This window comes from Rhinoraja longicauda, chromosome 29, assembly GCF_053455715.1.
Source record: "Rhinoraja longicauda isolate Sanriku21f chromosome 29, sRhiLon1.1, whole genome shotgun sequence".
Taxonomy (NCBI): Eukaryota; Metazoa; Chordata; class Chondrichthyes; order Rajiformes; family Arhynchobatidae; genus Rhinoraja; species Rhinoraja longicauda.
The window spans coordinates 376,819-392,478 of NC_135981.1; the positions used below are offsets into that span (position 1 = coordinate 376,819).

General features: G+C 56.2%; 1 protein-coding gene across 1 annotated transcript in view; it reads left to right on the top strand.

Moving 5' to 3' along the window:
• Positions 1 to 4,685: 4,685 nt before the first annotated feature.
• The window catches only part of LOC144607503 (cyclin-dependent kinase 12-like), a 37,646-nt gene continuing 26,671 nt past the window's right edge, over positions 4,686 to 15,660 (top strand). The window contains 2 exon segments of the mRNA XM_078424391.1: positions 4,686 to 6,259; positions 13,801 to 14,730. Of these exon segments, the coding sequence (XP_078280517.1) occupies positions 5,196 to 6,259; positions 13,801 to 14,730 (1,994 nt within the window). The 5' untranslated portion in view covers positions 4,686 to 5,195.

Consider the following 15,660-nt stretch of genomic DNA (forward strand, 5'->3'; position numbering starts at 1 on the left):
CACACACACCCCACCCCCCCCCACACACACACTCACAAACACACACACACACACACACACACCCCCACACACACACACCCCCACACACCCCACACACCCCACACACACCCCACACACACACACACCCACACACACACCCACCCCCCCCCCCCCCCCCCCCACACACACACACACACACTGGAGGGAGATACCGTGTCTGCAACACATACGCACGCACACACACACTGAGCTGGAATGGAACCAATGTCCTAGGGGGAGTGTTTGCTAGTGCTGTCGGGGAGGATTTTAAACTAATGTGGCAGGGGGATGGGTGCTGGAGCAGAGACAGAAGGGTGTAAAATGAGGGTAGAAGCAACAGGTAGCAAGGTGAAAAGTAAAAGTGGCAGGCAGACAAATCCAGGGCAAAAATCAAAAAGGGCCACTTTTCAACATAATTATATAAGGGGTAAGAGAGTTGTAAAAACAAGCCTGAAGGCTTTGTGTCTCAATGCAAGGAGTATACGTAATAAGGTGGATGAATTAAATGTGGAGATAGTTATTAATGATTATGATATAGTTGGGATTACGGAGACATGGCTCCAGGGTGACCAAGGCTGGGAGCTCAACATCCAGGGATATTCTATATTCAGGCGGGATAGACAGAAAGGAAAAGGAGGTGGGGTAGCGTTACTGGTTAGAGAGGAGATTAAAGCAGTGGAAAGGAAGGACATTCGGTTGGAGGAAGTGGAATCGATATGGGTAGAGCTACGAAACACTAAAGGCCAGAAAACGCTAGTGGGAGTTGTGTACAGGCCACCTAACAGCAGTAGTGAGGTTGGGGATGGCATCAAGGAGGAAATTAGAAATGCGTGCACCAAAGGTGCAGCAGTTATAATGGGTGACTTCAATCTACATATAGATTGGGTGAACCAAACTGGCAGGGGTGCTGAGGAAGAGGATTTCTTGGAATGTTTGCGAGATGGTTTTCTAAACCAACATGTCGAGGAACCAACGAGAGAGCAGGCCATTCTAGACTGGGTATTGAGTATTGAGGAAGGGTTAGTTAGCAGTCTTGTTGTGCGAGGCCCCTTGGGCAAGAGTGATCATAATATGGTAGAGTTCTTCATTATGATGGAGAGTGACAAAGTCAATACAGAAACAAGTGTTCGGAACTTAAAGAAAGGTAACTTTGAGGGTATGAGGCGTGAATTGTCCAAGATAGACTGGCGATTGATGCTGAAAGGGTTGACGGTGGACATGCAATGGAAGGCATTTAAAGGTCGCATGGATGAACCACAACAAGTGTTCATCCCAGTTTGGCAAAAGAACAAACCAGGAAAGGTAGTGCATCCGTGGCTAACAAGGGAAATCAAGGATAGTATTAAAACAAAAGATGAAGCATACAGATTAGCCAGAAAAAGTAGCATACCAGAGGACTGGGAGAAATTCAGAGTCCAGCAGAGGAGGACAAAGGGCTTAATTAGGAAAGGGAAAATAGATTATGAGGGAAAACTGGCAAGGAACATAAAAATTGACTGCAAAAGCTTTTATAGATATGTCAAGAGAAAAAGATTAGTTAAGACAAATGTAGGTCCCTTGCAGTCGGAAACAGGTGAATTGATCATAGGGAACAAGGAGATGGCAGACCAATTGAACAAATACTTTGGTTCTGTCTTCACTAAGGAAGACATAAACCGTCTGCCGGAAATAGCGGGGAACCGGGGGTCTAATGAGATGGAGGAACTGAGGGAAATCCAGGTTAGTCGGGAAGTGGTGTTAGGTAAATTAAATGGATTAAAGGCAGATAAATCCCCAGGGCCAGATAGGCTGCATCCCAGAGTGCTTAAGGAAGTAGCCTCAGAAATAGTGGATGCATTAGTGATAATTTTTCAAAACTCTTTAGATTCTGGAGTAATTCCTGAGGACTGGAGGGTAGCTAATGTAATCCCACTTTTTAAAAAGGGAGGGAGAGAGAAAACGGGGAATTATAGACCAGTTAGCCTAACACCGGTAGTGGGGAAAATGCTAGAGTCAGTTATTAAAGATGTGATAGCATCACATTTGGAAAGTGGTGAAATCATCGGACAAAGTCAGCATGGATTTACCAAAGGCAAATCATGTCTGACGAATCTTATAGAATTTTTCGAGGATGTAACTAGTAGAGTGGATAAGGGTGAACCAGTCGATGTGTTATATCTGGACTTTCAGAAGGCCTTCGACAAGGTCCCACATAGGAGATTGGTGTACAAATTTAAAGCACACGGTATTGAGGGTTCAGTGTTGAGGTGGATAGAAAATTGGTGGGCGGACAGGAAGCAAAGATTAGGAATAAACGGGTCCTTTTCGGAATGGCAGGCAGTGACTAGTGAGGTACCGCAAGGCTCAGTGCTGGGACCCCAGTTATTTACAGTGTATATTAATGATTTGGACGAGGGAATTGAATGCAACATCTCTAAGTTTGCGGATGACACGAAGCTGGGTGGCAGTGTTAGCTGCGAGGAGGATGCTAGGAGGCTGCAGAGTGACTTGGATAGATTAGGCGAGTGGGCAAATGCATGGCAGATGCAATATAATGTGGATAAATGTGAGGTTATCCACTTTGGCGGCAAGAACAGGAAAGCAGAGTATTACCTGAATGGTGACCGATTGGGAGAAGGGGAGATGCAACGTGACGTGGGTGTCATGGTGCACCAGTCATTGAAAGCAAGCATGCAGGTGCAGCAGGCAGTGAAGAAAGCGAATGGTATGTTGGCATTCATAGCAAGAGGATTTGAGTTTAGGAGCAGGGAGGTTCTGCTGCAGGTGTACAGGGCCTTGGTGAGACCGCACCTGGAGTATTGTGTATAGTTTTGGTCTCCTAACCTGAGGAAAGACGTTCTTGCCTTAGAGGGAGTACAGAGAATTTAGAAGACTGAGGGGGGATCTTATAGAAACATATAAAATTCTTAAGGGGTTGGAGAGGCTAGACGCAGGAAGATTGTTCCCGATGTTGGGGGAGTCCAGAACCAGGGGTCACAGCTTAAGGATAAGGGGGAAGTCTTTTAGGACCGAGATGAGAAAACATTTCTTCACACAGAGAGTGGTGAGTCTGTGGAATTCTCTGCCACAGAAGGTAGTTGAGGCCTATTTATTCACAAAATGCTGGAGTAACTCAGCAGGTCAGGCAGCATCTCGGGAGAGAAGGAATGGGTGACGTTTCGGGTCGAGACCCTTCTTCAGAGGCCAGTTCATTGGCTATATTTAAGAGGGAGTTAGATGTGGCCCTTTTTGCTAAAGGGATCAGGGGGTATGGAGAGAAGGCAGGTACAAGCTACTGAGCTGGATGATCAGCCATGATCATATTGAATGGCGGTGCAGGCTCGAAGGGCCGAATGGCCTACTCCTGCACCTATTTTCTATGTTTCTATGGAGGGAGATACCGTGTCTGCAACACACACACACAGCTGGGGAAGGTGCAAGATGCTGGGGAGGAGCGTGTGGCACCTTATCAAAGGGGAGGAGGGGGAGAGGGGAGGGGAGAGGAGGAGAGGGCTGCTCGCTGGCGAACCGCATGAGGGGGCGAGGCGGTGGTGAAGAGGATGAAGAGGATCCATCGGGACTATGATGAATACTTTGTATAAGAAAATAACTGCAGATGCTGGTACAAATCGAAGGTATTTATTCACAAAATTCTAGAGTAACTCAGCAGGTCAGGCAGCATCTCAGGAGAGAAGGAATGGGTGACGTTTTGGGTCGAGACCCTTAATCACACTGAACAATACTTTGAAGACTGATGAATACTTTGGTAACTTTGCCGGCGCCAGAAACGTGGCGACTCTGTGCGTACTTTGTGTAGCAATAACAGGGAACCCCACGGCACCTCGGTACGTGCGACAATAAAGTATCATGATATTTCTCTGTCACATTAACTTTGCACCGCAGCACTCTGCACTGGCACTGCCTGCTGCAGCCTCCCCTCCCCCCCTGCAGCCCCTCCCCGTGCAGCACCCCCTCCCCCTTGCAGCCCCCCCCCCGCAGCCCCATGCACCCCCTCCCCCCTGCAGCCCCCCCTGCAGCTTCATGCACCCCGTGCAGCCCCCTCCCCCTGCAGCCCCCCCTGAAGCTCCATGCACCCTGTGCAGCCCCCCTGCAGCCCCCTCCCCCTGCAGCCCCCCGCTGCAACTCCATGCACCCCCTGCAGCCCCCCCCCCCCTGCAGCGCGTCCCTCCTCGCTGCACACGCGCCACCCGGCGACCAGGGGCGATACTGCAGCTGCTGCCGTGGAGGGACGGCACCCACCGCGCCACCGTGTGCCCGGGATGAGGCACTGCAGGCGCCGGAGCGCCCTCTGATGCCGGGGATGAGATATTGCAGTCTCCCAGAGCGCCCACAGCGCCACCATGTGCCGGGGATGAGGCACTGCAGGCGCCCACAGCGCCCACAGCGCCACCATGTGCTGGGGATGAGGCACTGTAAGCGCCCACAGCGCCACCATGTGCCGAGGATGAGGCTCTGCAAGCGCCCACAGCGCCACCATGTGCTGGGGATGAGGCACGGCAGGCGCCCACAGCGCCACCTTGTGCCGGGGATGAGGCACTGCAAGCGCCCACAGCGCCACCATGTCCGGGGATGAAGCACTGCAGGCGCCCACAGCGCCACCTCACGGTTTGATGAGCAGAGGGGACGTTCCGGAAGTAGACGTTTGACCTTTGGAAGGTCGGTGTTTCCGGCGGAGCGGCTCTGAAGCCGCAATGGCGTCGGTGTTTTCAAAGCTGAGCGCAGGCTCCTGCCCGCAATCCGCGTCCATCGGCCCGAGGACCGGCCAGATACGGCTCCTGGTCTGCTAGCCCGAGTGCAGAATGCCCCCTATACACGCTGATAGACTCATTTGCCGAGAATCACAGCGATATTATTGATAAAAACTTAAATAGCAGAAACAAGTTTTTTTGGCGTTCGCTAATCCAATTTGCCGGACTCGAACTCAACTTAGAACGAAATAAAATAAGTTTTTAATGTTTGGGGAAGGCGCCTATCCTGTAACAAAATCTTCAGGAGCCAAAACATTGACAGGAAAATTCCAAACCCCAGGCACTAGTTCCTGTGCTGTAAAGTAAAGTTGCCAGGGACAGAGTAAAGGTTATGGAAGAAAAGGAACACTTGGGGTGAATGTTGAGCCAGAGGAGCAGGGCTGACACCAGCACACCTCACCGTTAATTTTCTTGCTTTTGTTTTGTGGGATGCCAGGCTCGGAGAGAGCCGGGACCAAGGCGGATGGAGGCAGTGGCCTGTGCTCCCTGCAGCCCGGCTCCAGCAGCAACAGAGAGCGGCGCAAAGCAGCGTCCAGGCACAAGCGGCACCGAGCCAAGCACAGCCGAGACTCGCCGGGGGTGGCCACACAGCCACCGCTTACCAAGGTGAAGTCTCTGGTGGAGTACGACGACATCAGCTCGGACTCTGATACTTTCTCCGAGGTCACCATCCGCTCTGACCGCAGGGACAAGGAAGAACGGACGAGCTCGGATAAAGCAGTAAAAGTTCACAAACATCACCATCATCATCCGCACAAACGGGTTAAGGAACATCACAAGTCGAAGGAGACAGAGAGGGTTAAGGAGCGGGGCAGGAAGTTGGAGTCTGGCAAGTCCAGTGGCAGCAGAGAGAGGACTTCATCTAAAAGGCAGATGGTTGAGGATGAAGAGAGTGGGAAGAAGGGGCGAGCATCACCACTCATCAAGCACAGCAGCAAGGAGACAAAGTCTGCCAAATCGTCCAAAGAGAGGGTGAAGCGAGAGAGAGAGCAGCGGTCAGCACACAAGGAGCGACTAAAGAGCCAGAAGAAAAGCAAGGAAACGCCGCGGGGATATCGCTCGTCCCCCAGTCCGAAGAAGAAAGGTGTGAGCCCGCGACGCAGGCGTTCCAGCAGCCCACACAGAGAGGACAGCCCGTTTGGCGGCTACAGCAAGGGCTACGAGGGCAGCCCGGGCTACAGGCCGCGGACTTTGAGTAATTACGATGGGTATCGCCGTAGCCCCGCTGACACTGTACGGAAACAGTCGGCCAGTCCACCCTACTACGGCTCCCGGGAGCCCGCAGCCTACTACGCCACCTATGCCGCTCGCTCGCCCAGTCCCTACGGCCGCAGGCAGCGATCGTCCAGCCCCTACGGCCGGCAGCGATCGCCCAGCTACGACAGGCACAGCAGCTCGTACGAGTACAGTGGGCGCTCGCCCAGCCCCTACGGCAGGAGACGATCCGTCAGCCCCTACAGTCGCCGTTCCTTCAGCCAGAGCCCCAGCAACAGGTACAGCACCTGGGGGGGGGGGGGGGGGGGAGAGAGCGCGGGGGAGGGGGCAGAGAGAGTGTGGTGGGGGGGCAGAGAGAGCAGGGTGGGGGGCAGGGAGTGGGGAGGAGGCAGAGAGCAGGGGGAGGGGGCGGAGAGAGCGGGGTGGGGGGAGCAGGGTGGCGGTAGAGAGTGGAGGGGTAGAGAGCGGGGAGAGGGCAGAGAGAGTGGGGAGGGGGCAGAAAGAGCGGGGTGGGGGCAGGGAGTGGGGGAAAAGGGCAGAGAGAGTGGGGTGGGGGCGGAGAGAGTGGGATGGGGGCAGCAGGGAGGTGGTAGAGAGTGGGGGGTAGAGAGCGGGGAGGGGGCAGAGAGAGTGGGGTGGGGGGGAGCAGGGAGGTGGTAGAGAGTGGGGGTAGAGAGCGGAGAGGGGGTAGAGAGAGTGGGGGAGGGTGGGAGCAGAGGGGGAGGGGGCAGAGAGAGCGGGGAGGGGGCAGAGAGAGGGGAGGGGGCAGAGAGAGTGGGGAGGGGGAGCAGAGGGGGCAGGTTCAGCAGGCAGGTGGGTCGGGCAGTAATGGACTGCAGGGGCAGATGTGACTGGGTCGTGACGGGGGGAGGGAGTATCAGGTACAACAGAGAGCTGGGGGAGGTTTGGGGGCGTGTGGACCCGGGTATATCGGCGGCCCTGGGCTCCACACTCCAGCACCCAAGGCCGCAGCAGCCTGTCATACAGGCCCAGTGCACAGGCCTAGGCCTCGGGTATTGGTCAGGCCCAGTCTCCAGGCCCAGACCCAGGGCTCAGGCCTGTCTCAGGCCCTGGCTCCAGGCTGGGCTGTGGCTGGAGCGGTGGAGGAGGGGGGTAGGGGGGAGGGGTGGGTCATGGCGGGAGCCAGGAGAGGTGATGCCAGTAGAGGGGGGGCGGGCAGGCACTTGGTGAGTCACCACTCCCCCTCCCTGTGATTCTGCCCCCTCCTCATGTCCCCCCTCGCCACCTCCCTATCCTCTCCCCCTTCACCCCAATATTGGGCACAGCTGCCCCCCGTGGGTCTGTGGTTGGTCTGACCCTCCCTGCTGCCGCCTTGTGTGACTTCAGGAGCAGCCAGTAAGGGAGGTGCCTGCCCCACCTGGGGCAAGCAGAGAGGGTGGGAGAAGTGAGGAGGGGGTGGGGGGAAGAAGGAGGGGGGGGGGTTGAGGAGAGGGAGGGGGTTGAGGACGGGACGGTGAAGTGTGTACGCGTGCATGTATGAGTGTGGGGGAGGGGCATTTGCAGGCAGGTATCAGGAGTGACGGTCAGGGTGAGGGGAGGCAGGAGTGACGGTCAGGGTGAGGGGAGACAGGAGTGATGGTCAGGGTGAGGGGAGGCAGGAGTGACGGTCAGGGTGAGGGACACAGGAGTGACGGTCAGGGTGAGGGGAGGCAGGAGTGACGGTCAGGGTGAGGGGAGACAGGAGTGATGGTCAGGGTGAGGGGAGGCAGGAGTGACGGTCAGGGTGAGGGACACAGGAGTGACGGTCAGGGTGAGGGACACAGGAGTGACGGTCAGGGTGAGGGACACAGGAGTGACGGTCAGGGTGAGGGACACAGGAGTGACGGTCAGGGTGAGGGGAGACAGGAGTGACGGTGAGGGGAGGCAGGAGTGATGGTCAGGGTGAGGGGAGACAGGAGTGACGGTGAGGGGAGGCAGGAGTGATGGTCAGGGTGAGGGACACAGGAGTGACGGTCAGGGTGAGGGGAGGCAGGAGTGATGGTCAGGGTGAGGGGAGGCAGGAGTGACGGTCAGGGTGAGGGACACAGGAGTGATGGTCAGGGTGAGGGACACAGGAGTGACGGTCAGGGTGAGGGGAGGCAGGAGTGACGGTCAGGGTGAGGGGAGACAGGAGTGACGGTCAGGGTGAGGGGAGACAGGAGTGACGGTCAGGGTGAGGGGAGACAGGAGTGATGGTCAGGGTGAGGGACACAGGAGTGACGGTCAGGGTGAGGGGAGACAGGAGTGACGGTCAGGGTGAGGGGAGACAGGAGTGACGGTCAGGGTGAGGGGAGACAGGAGTGATGGTCAGGCTTAGAGGAGGCGGTGGGGCGGCCGGTGAGCCGTGTGCGCTGCTCGGCAGAATCTGCAACCTATCGGGGCGCTGGCGTTGGTGTGCAGGCATCGGCGCAGTGGGGGTGGGTGCGGAGAAACATGCACGGCACTGTGGCGGGGGGGGGGGGGGGCGGGTAAGCAGTGGTGCATCTAAACGTGCAGCAGCACAAGGACCTGGCTGCATGTGTGCAGCGCCCTTGCAGGGCGTGTGTGAGCAGGTCCTGTGCACAGTACCAGGGGTAGAGGGGAGGACAGTAGAGGTTGTGTGAGTGTGTAAACACGGGTGAGCTGACGGGGAGGGTCAGGTACACAGTGGGACGTGGGGAGATGCGGGCAGAGGCTGCACTGATGCCCTTGGGCTGAAGGCTCCACATGGACATGGACAACGTGGGCTTATCGGGGGAGAGGGGGAATTGTAGGTGTAAGATATGGCGGGGGGGGGGGGGGGTAGGGATGAGGAAGGGTATTTTTGTGCCACATTATCACGGGACAGAACCCACTGACCAGGTATAGGTGGAGAGCTAGTATGGTTACGATGGGTTAAATAGCCTCATGTTGCGGTAATGTACAGCAACCTCTAACTTCACGCCCCACCATAAACTCTTCTTCCTCACCACCACCTCGTCCTCACCAGGGCTAGATGGGCCGAGTGGCCTCGCTTCCCTCTGCACTCTCGTGGCTCCAAGAAGGATAGGGTCGGCCCCTTCCCATGTAACCTGCCGCTTGGTGGTTGCGGTGACAGCCCAGAGGCTGCTGAGGGAGGGGATTCAGATTGCTCTGAGGGCTAGCCCAGACGCGATACTGTGAACTCCCTCTCCCGCGGTGGGCGAGCTTACCTTGAAGCGGTGAGCACAGGTGGGAGCCAGGAGGAGCCAGTGGACTGGAGTCAGAATGTGCTCGGTTATAGGATGGGCTCGGCAAGGTCGTGGGCACTGTTCATTGGATGAGTGTCACTGGCAATGGCAGTGAGTTTACAGGTGGTATCGGGGAAGTCTACAGTTACAGCAGCATCTCGATCAACTGGGAAAGTGACAGAGGGAAAGTAAGGAACAAGTACAAAGGGCTGCATTGAAACCAGACAGGGACACACACACAGAGTGAATGGCAGGGCCCTAGTATTGAGCAGAGGGAGTTTGTGGTGCATTAACATCATTCCTGAAAGTGGCAGCACAAGTCGATGGCAGTGAAGAAGGTACTGCATGCTTGCCTTCGTTGGCCGAGGCTGGACTCCATGGGTCGGGACATCATGTTATCGTTGGCCGAGGCTGGACTACATGGGTCGGGACATCATGTTAAACATTGGCTGTGTTGCGTTGGGAATATTGTGTGCCATTCCAGTCACCGCACTACGGCAAGGATGTGATTGGCTAAAAGTGGCTGAGAAGAGATTATTCACAAGGATGTTGAGACAGGAATTGCAGATGCTGGAGGAACTCAGCGGCTCAGGCAGAATCTGTGCAGGGGTTGATCATATGACAGTTCAGGTCTAGATATGGCTGTGCCCTCTGTAGATGGGCAAAGCCCCTGGGGCATGTGTGGGCAGAGCCCGTGGTCATTGGCAGGCCCTGTGGATCAGTGCCCTGTGGATGAAGATGGTTGTTCACTGCTCACCCTTATGTAGAGCCTGCCACCCATGGGTGGCACCTCTCCTCTCCCCCGTCAGCTCCTGTAAACAGGCAGCACATTTCACAGACAAGCCCACTCACCTGCTCAGTCACTGAAATCCACTGTCTTTATTTCAGCCTTTTTATTGCGTTGTTTCCTGTAGGATTATCAGATTTTGTTTCATTTTCAGATCTGAGAGAGTCTGTTCTCTTATTGGTGGTTCAACGTATGATCTAGTAAACCATTTATTTAGCAGGCCCTTGAGCGACTGCCTGTGACCCTACCCCGTCTGTACGTGCACTGGCCCAGTCTGCCTGTGACCATACCCCGTCTGTACGTTCACTGGCCCAGTCTGCCTGTGACCATGCCCCGTCTACATCGCCACTGGCCCAGTCTGCCTGTGACCATGCCCCGTCTGTAAGGGCACTGGCCCAGTCTGCCTGTGACCATGCCCCGTCTGTACGCCACTGGCCCAGTCTGCCGTGTACCTGACCCGCGTCCCACCGTGTACCTGACTCTCCCCGTCTGCCTGTGACCATGCCCCGTCTGTACGGGCACTGGCCCAGTCTGCCTGTGACCATGCCCCGTCTGTACGGGCACTGGCCCAGTCTGCCTGTGACCATGCCCCGTCTGTACAGGCACTGGCCCAGTCTGCCTGTGACCATGCCCCGTCTGTACGGGCACTGGCCCAGTTCCCACATTGCAGGCACCCCAGTTACCTGAGTGATGGCAGGCCCCATGTTCATGCTGAGGTGGTGCACAGCTCTGTGCTGTTCCAGCATTTACACAGACGTGCTGAACAACCTGTGCATCTCTTTATATCTGTAAAGACAGACCTGGCCTGCACTTGTACAGGTGCATGTAATGCTGTAACTGTGGAGTTGCCACGTAGACTGAGCGATGGCAGCGAGAACAGATGACATTAGGTCAGTCGGCCCTTCGATCCCACTCCGAGCAGAGATAATGAGGGAGATGAATTCATAACGTACTGATCAATGACGTAAATGTTTCTCTAGTCCAAGCTCCAATACAGGACTCATTGTGGTGTTTTTGTAGTTTAGTCTAGTTTAGTGATGCAGTGCAGAACAGGCCCTTCGGCCCTTCCTGGGTCTGTAAACCTGCATGCCTTTGGGGTGTGGGAGAAAACCCGAGATGTCGGAGAGTCACAGGGAGAACGCACAAACTCCGTAAAGACAGCACCCAGAGTCAGGATCGAACCCTGGTCCCTGGCACTGTGAGGCTGCAACTCTACTTCTGGGTCCCTACAGCGCGGTGTGCAGGGACATTTTTGTGTGATGTCAATTAATAATTTCAATTTGAAGTGGGAGTTGTCATTAAATAGTCGACCAATGGCACCAAAACAGGCGGGGTAGTTGGTAGCGAGCGGGCACACTGCGGCTCACAACTAGCCCTGGCCACACTTGCCCCGGCCCCTGCCAGCCTAGTGCAGACAACCCCACCCTGGTGGGCATCACTCCTTGTGTGGAGTTCAGGGGTGAAACCTGGTGGGCAGTAAGTTAATGAGATTGTTGGTGAATAGAGAAATATGGTCTGAATATAGGATTAGTGTAAATGGTGGTTGTTGGTCGGCATGGACGGGTTGGGCTGAAGGGCCAGTATGTGTCTGTGGCACCAGGCGTGTTTGCTGGTCTGCTGGATGTGCGTTGGAGACAGGACACACTGCAGATCATCATAAGCTTGGTAAAGCATTGTAGGCCAGCCCTGCCACGCACACGTGTACACACACTTTCATATGTGCACACCACACGCGTGTTGGGCTCCTTCAGTGGTAAAACATTGTCTGCCAACCCTACCCGATCCCAGTCACGCACGCGCACAAGTACACGCGCACAAGTACACGCGCACAAGTACACGCGCACAAGTACACGCGCACAAGTACACGCGCACAAGTACACGCGCACAAGTACACGCGCACAAGTACACGCGCACAAGTACACGCGCACAAGTACACGCGCACAAGTACACGCGCACAAGTACACGGGCACAAGTACACGGGCACAAGTACACGCGCACAAGTACACTCGCACAAGTACACGCGCACAAGTACACGGGCACAAGTACACGCGCACAAGTACACGGGCACAAGTACACGGGCACAAGTACACGGGCACAAGTACACGCGCACAAGTACACTCGCACAAGTACACGCGCACATGCGTTGGGCTCCTCCCGACCTCGGTAAAACATTGTTGAGCATCCCTGCCGGGCATGCACACGCACACACACACACACGCACCAGCTGTTACAGACTTACACACGCACACACACACACTCTCGCACGCACTCTCATGCACGCTCTCTCACGCAATCACTCATGTGTGGGGATTGCTGGTCGGTGCGCATTCAGTGGGCCAAAGGGCCTGTTTCTGCACTGTATCTCTAAACTAGACTGAAACAAAACCCCCCCAGGGTCTGTCCGTGACGCTAGGGACGGGGTCCATGACCCAGGGAACCAGCTTGGGGACAGGACGGTCATAGTGGGGTTCAGACTGCAAGGGCAGTCAGCTTCCACACAGTGCCATCCAGGTAACATGTAAACAGCTGTCAGCCCAGTGAAGGCAGTGGGCACTAGGACCTGGTGGGAACCAGGATTGCCGGCAGCTTGTCATGGCGATGGGGCCTGCTGCTGTCAGGTTGCCATTGCAGCCCCATGCACCGCTCTCCTGGGGAGCTGCAGCCCCATGCACTGCTCTCCTGGGGAGCTGCAGCCCCATGCACTGCTCTGCAGCCCCATGCACCGCTCTCCTGGGGAGCTGCAGCACGGCACTGCCTCTCAGAACAAGCAGAGGGAGATATGCAGGAGGCTGGAGAGGACATGCAGGGGCGTGCGACGCAGGAGGGAGCTGCATCGCATTGTGAGTGCTCACCACAGGTGAGTGTATGGCATTGTGTCTGCAGCAGGCACACTGTTCCCACTGACTTACAGAAGCAGGTGGATGCTAGCTGCAGTTATTGTGATGCAGACAGAGGAGCCATGCACCACTGGGGCTGCAGTGCTGCCTGTGCCCAGTGCGTGCAGATAGAATGCAGCAATGCCTGGGGCAGACCTGCGTTGGTGGGGCAAATGTAAGCATGTGTGCATCAAACTACACATATGTGGATGCGTGTGCATTAGTGGGCTGTGTTGGAGACGGGGAGGGTGGAGGGGGGGAACGAAGGGGGGAGGGAGGAAGTATGGGAGGGGGGAGTGATGGAGGCAGGAGGGGAGGGAGGACGGAAGTTGAGGGTGGGAGGTGGGGTGGTGGAGGCAGGAGGGGAGGGAGGGAGGACGGACGGAGGGAGGGCTCATGGGTCAGTGCTGGGACTCTGCTGCCTGTGTGGATATTAAATACTTGGATGTGAGTGAGGAGGAATGGTTAATGTTGGCAGGATATTCACCAGGAAGCAGGTTGGGTGGGGATTGGCAGAAGGAGTGTAATGTCACATATGCAAGGTGGGGCATTTTGAGGACTGCATGTACATTGTGCGTGAGAGGGTGCTGGGAGATGAAGGTGGTCGCACAGGCAGGCTGGTGGGGATAGCATACGCCAAGCCTGCCCTCAAAGGTCAGGGCAGAGAATAGAAAGCTTGCCATGTCCTGGTCACCGGGCTGCAGGAAAGGTGGTTCCACTGGAGATTCAGCGGGGTCGCCTGCTTGGAGCACGGCAGCAATGGAGAGAGGCTGGCAATGGTTATGATGTGGGCACCAGGTCTGAATGTTCCCACAGCTGAGCCAGGCAGGGGAGGAAGGCGGTGGATCTGATGGGGGTGAGTGGGATGTGTTGATGCCATGGTGTGTGGGGCAAAGGGGCTGTTTCTCTCCCTACCACTGCACTGCACCCAGTGCCCTCTGGTCTCTGACGGTTTCTTGTCTTTACAGAAAGTCGGGCAAGTCTCGGAGCAGGAGCCCGCTGTACACACGCCACTCTCGCTCCCACAGTAAACACCGGCAGTCACGCTCACCGAGCTGCCACTCCAGCATCTCGCCCAGCCGCTTCACCCTCAAGTCCAGCCTGGGTGCCGAGCTGAGCAAAACCAAGAGGGCGCGCGCGGCAGTGGCAGCCAAAGCCGGCACCAAAGACTGCAGAGAGTCCAAGCTGCCGTGCATCGGCACGCCCACGACCGCCACACTGAAGGACGTGAAGAAATTGACTAAAGTCATAAAGTCTGCGGTGCACACATCACCCACTGAGCTTTCACACTCGGTGCCTGCAAAAACCGGCAGAGACACTGTGGAGGAGATGGTTCCAGAGCTGAAGGTGAAGGTGGAGCAGGAGAACGAGGAGTCAGTGGTGTCACCGCTGGTGCCGATCGACAAAGAGTCCCGGTCACCGGCACCCAAACATGACGACATGAATCTGCCCCCGTTACCAAACGAAAGCCTGCAGGAAAAGCCTCCGCTTCCTCCCTGTGGCTCTGCTCCCCCATTGCCTCCTCCCTCTCCCCCCCTGACTCTCCCCCCTGTTCCTGAACAACTGCCTCCCCTGCCCCCAGTGACTTCCAGCCCACCACAACCTGTGGCCGAGGTGCCGCCGGAGCTGCCGGCGCCAGTGGTCACGGTGCAGCTGCCGCTACCACCCGTGCTGCCGCCATCGCCTCCACCGCCCGTCCCCACACCAGCACCTCCACCCACGTCGACTCCAGTGCCCGCGGTGATCCACGCCACCATGTTGCTGCAGCCCGCACGGACAACGGCTCTGACCAGCGGCCTTCCCATGCCACCCACGCTCAACTGTGGACCGTCCTTGCTGACCACCCTGCCACCACTCCCGCTACCCCCACTGCTGCCTGGCGAGGACGAGATGGAGAGGTGAGTGAGCCCCCTCTGGCACTGACGTTCGTGCTTCACAAACGCTGCACACAGTATGCAGAGTCGCCACGCGTCGGGGCACACAACCACAACACAGTATGCAGAGTCGCCACGCGTCGGGGCACACAATGTTACACAGTATGCAGAGTCGCGATGCGTCGGGGCACACAATGTTACACAGTATGCAGAGTCGCGATGCGTCGAGGCACACAACCACAACACAGTATGCAGAGTTGCCACGCGTCGGGGCACACAACCACAACACAGTATGCAGAGTCGCCACGCGTCGGGGCACACAACCACAACACAGTATGCAGAGTCGCCACGCGTCAGGGCACACAATGTTACACAGTATTCAGAGTCGCCATGCATCGGGGTACACAACAATAGACAATAGGTGCAGGAGTAGGCCATTCAGCCCTTCGAGCCAGCACCGCCATTCAATGCGATCATGGCTGATCACTCTCAATCAGTACCCCGTTCCTGCCTTCTCCCCATACCCCCTCACTCCACTATCCTTAAGAGCTCTATCCAGCTCTCTCTTGAAAGCATCCAACGAACTGGCCTCCACTGCCTTCTGAGGCAGAGAATTCCACACCTTCACCACTCTCTGACTGAAAAAGTTCTTCCTCATCTCCGTTCTAAATGGCCTACCCCTTATTCTTAAACTGTGGCCCCTTGTTCTGGACTCCCCCAACATTGGGAACATGTTTCCTGCCTCTAATGTGTCCAATCCCCTAATTATCTTATATGTTTCAATAAGATCCCCCCTCATCCTTCTAAATTCCAGTGTATACAAGCCTAATTGCTCCAGCCTTTCAACATACGACAGTCCCGCCATTCCGGGAATTAACCTAGTGAACCTACGCTGCACGCCCTCAATAGCAAGAATATCCTTCCTCAAATTTGGAGACCAAAACTGCACACAGT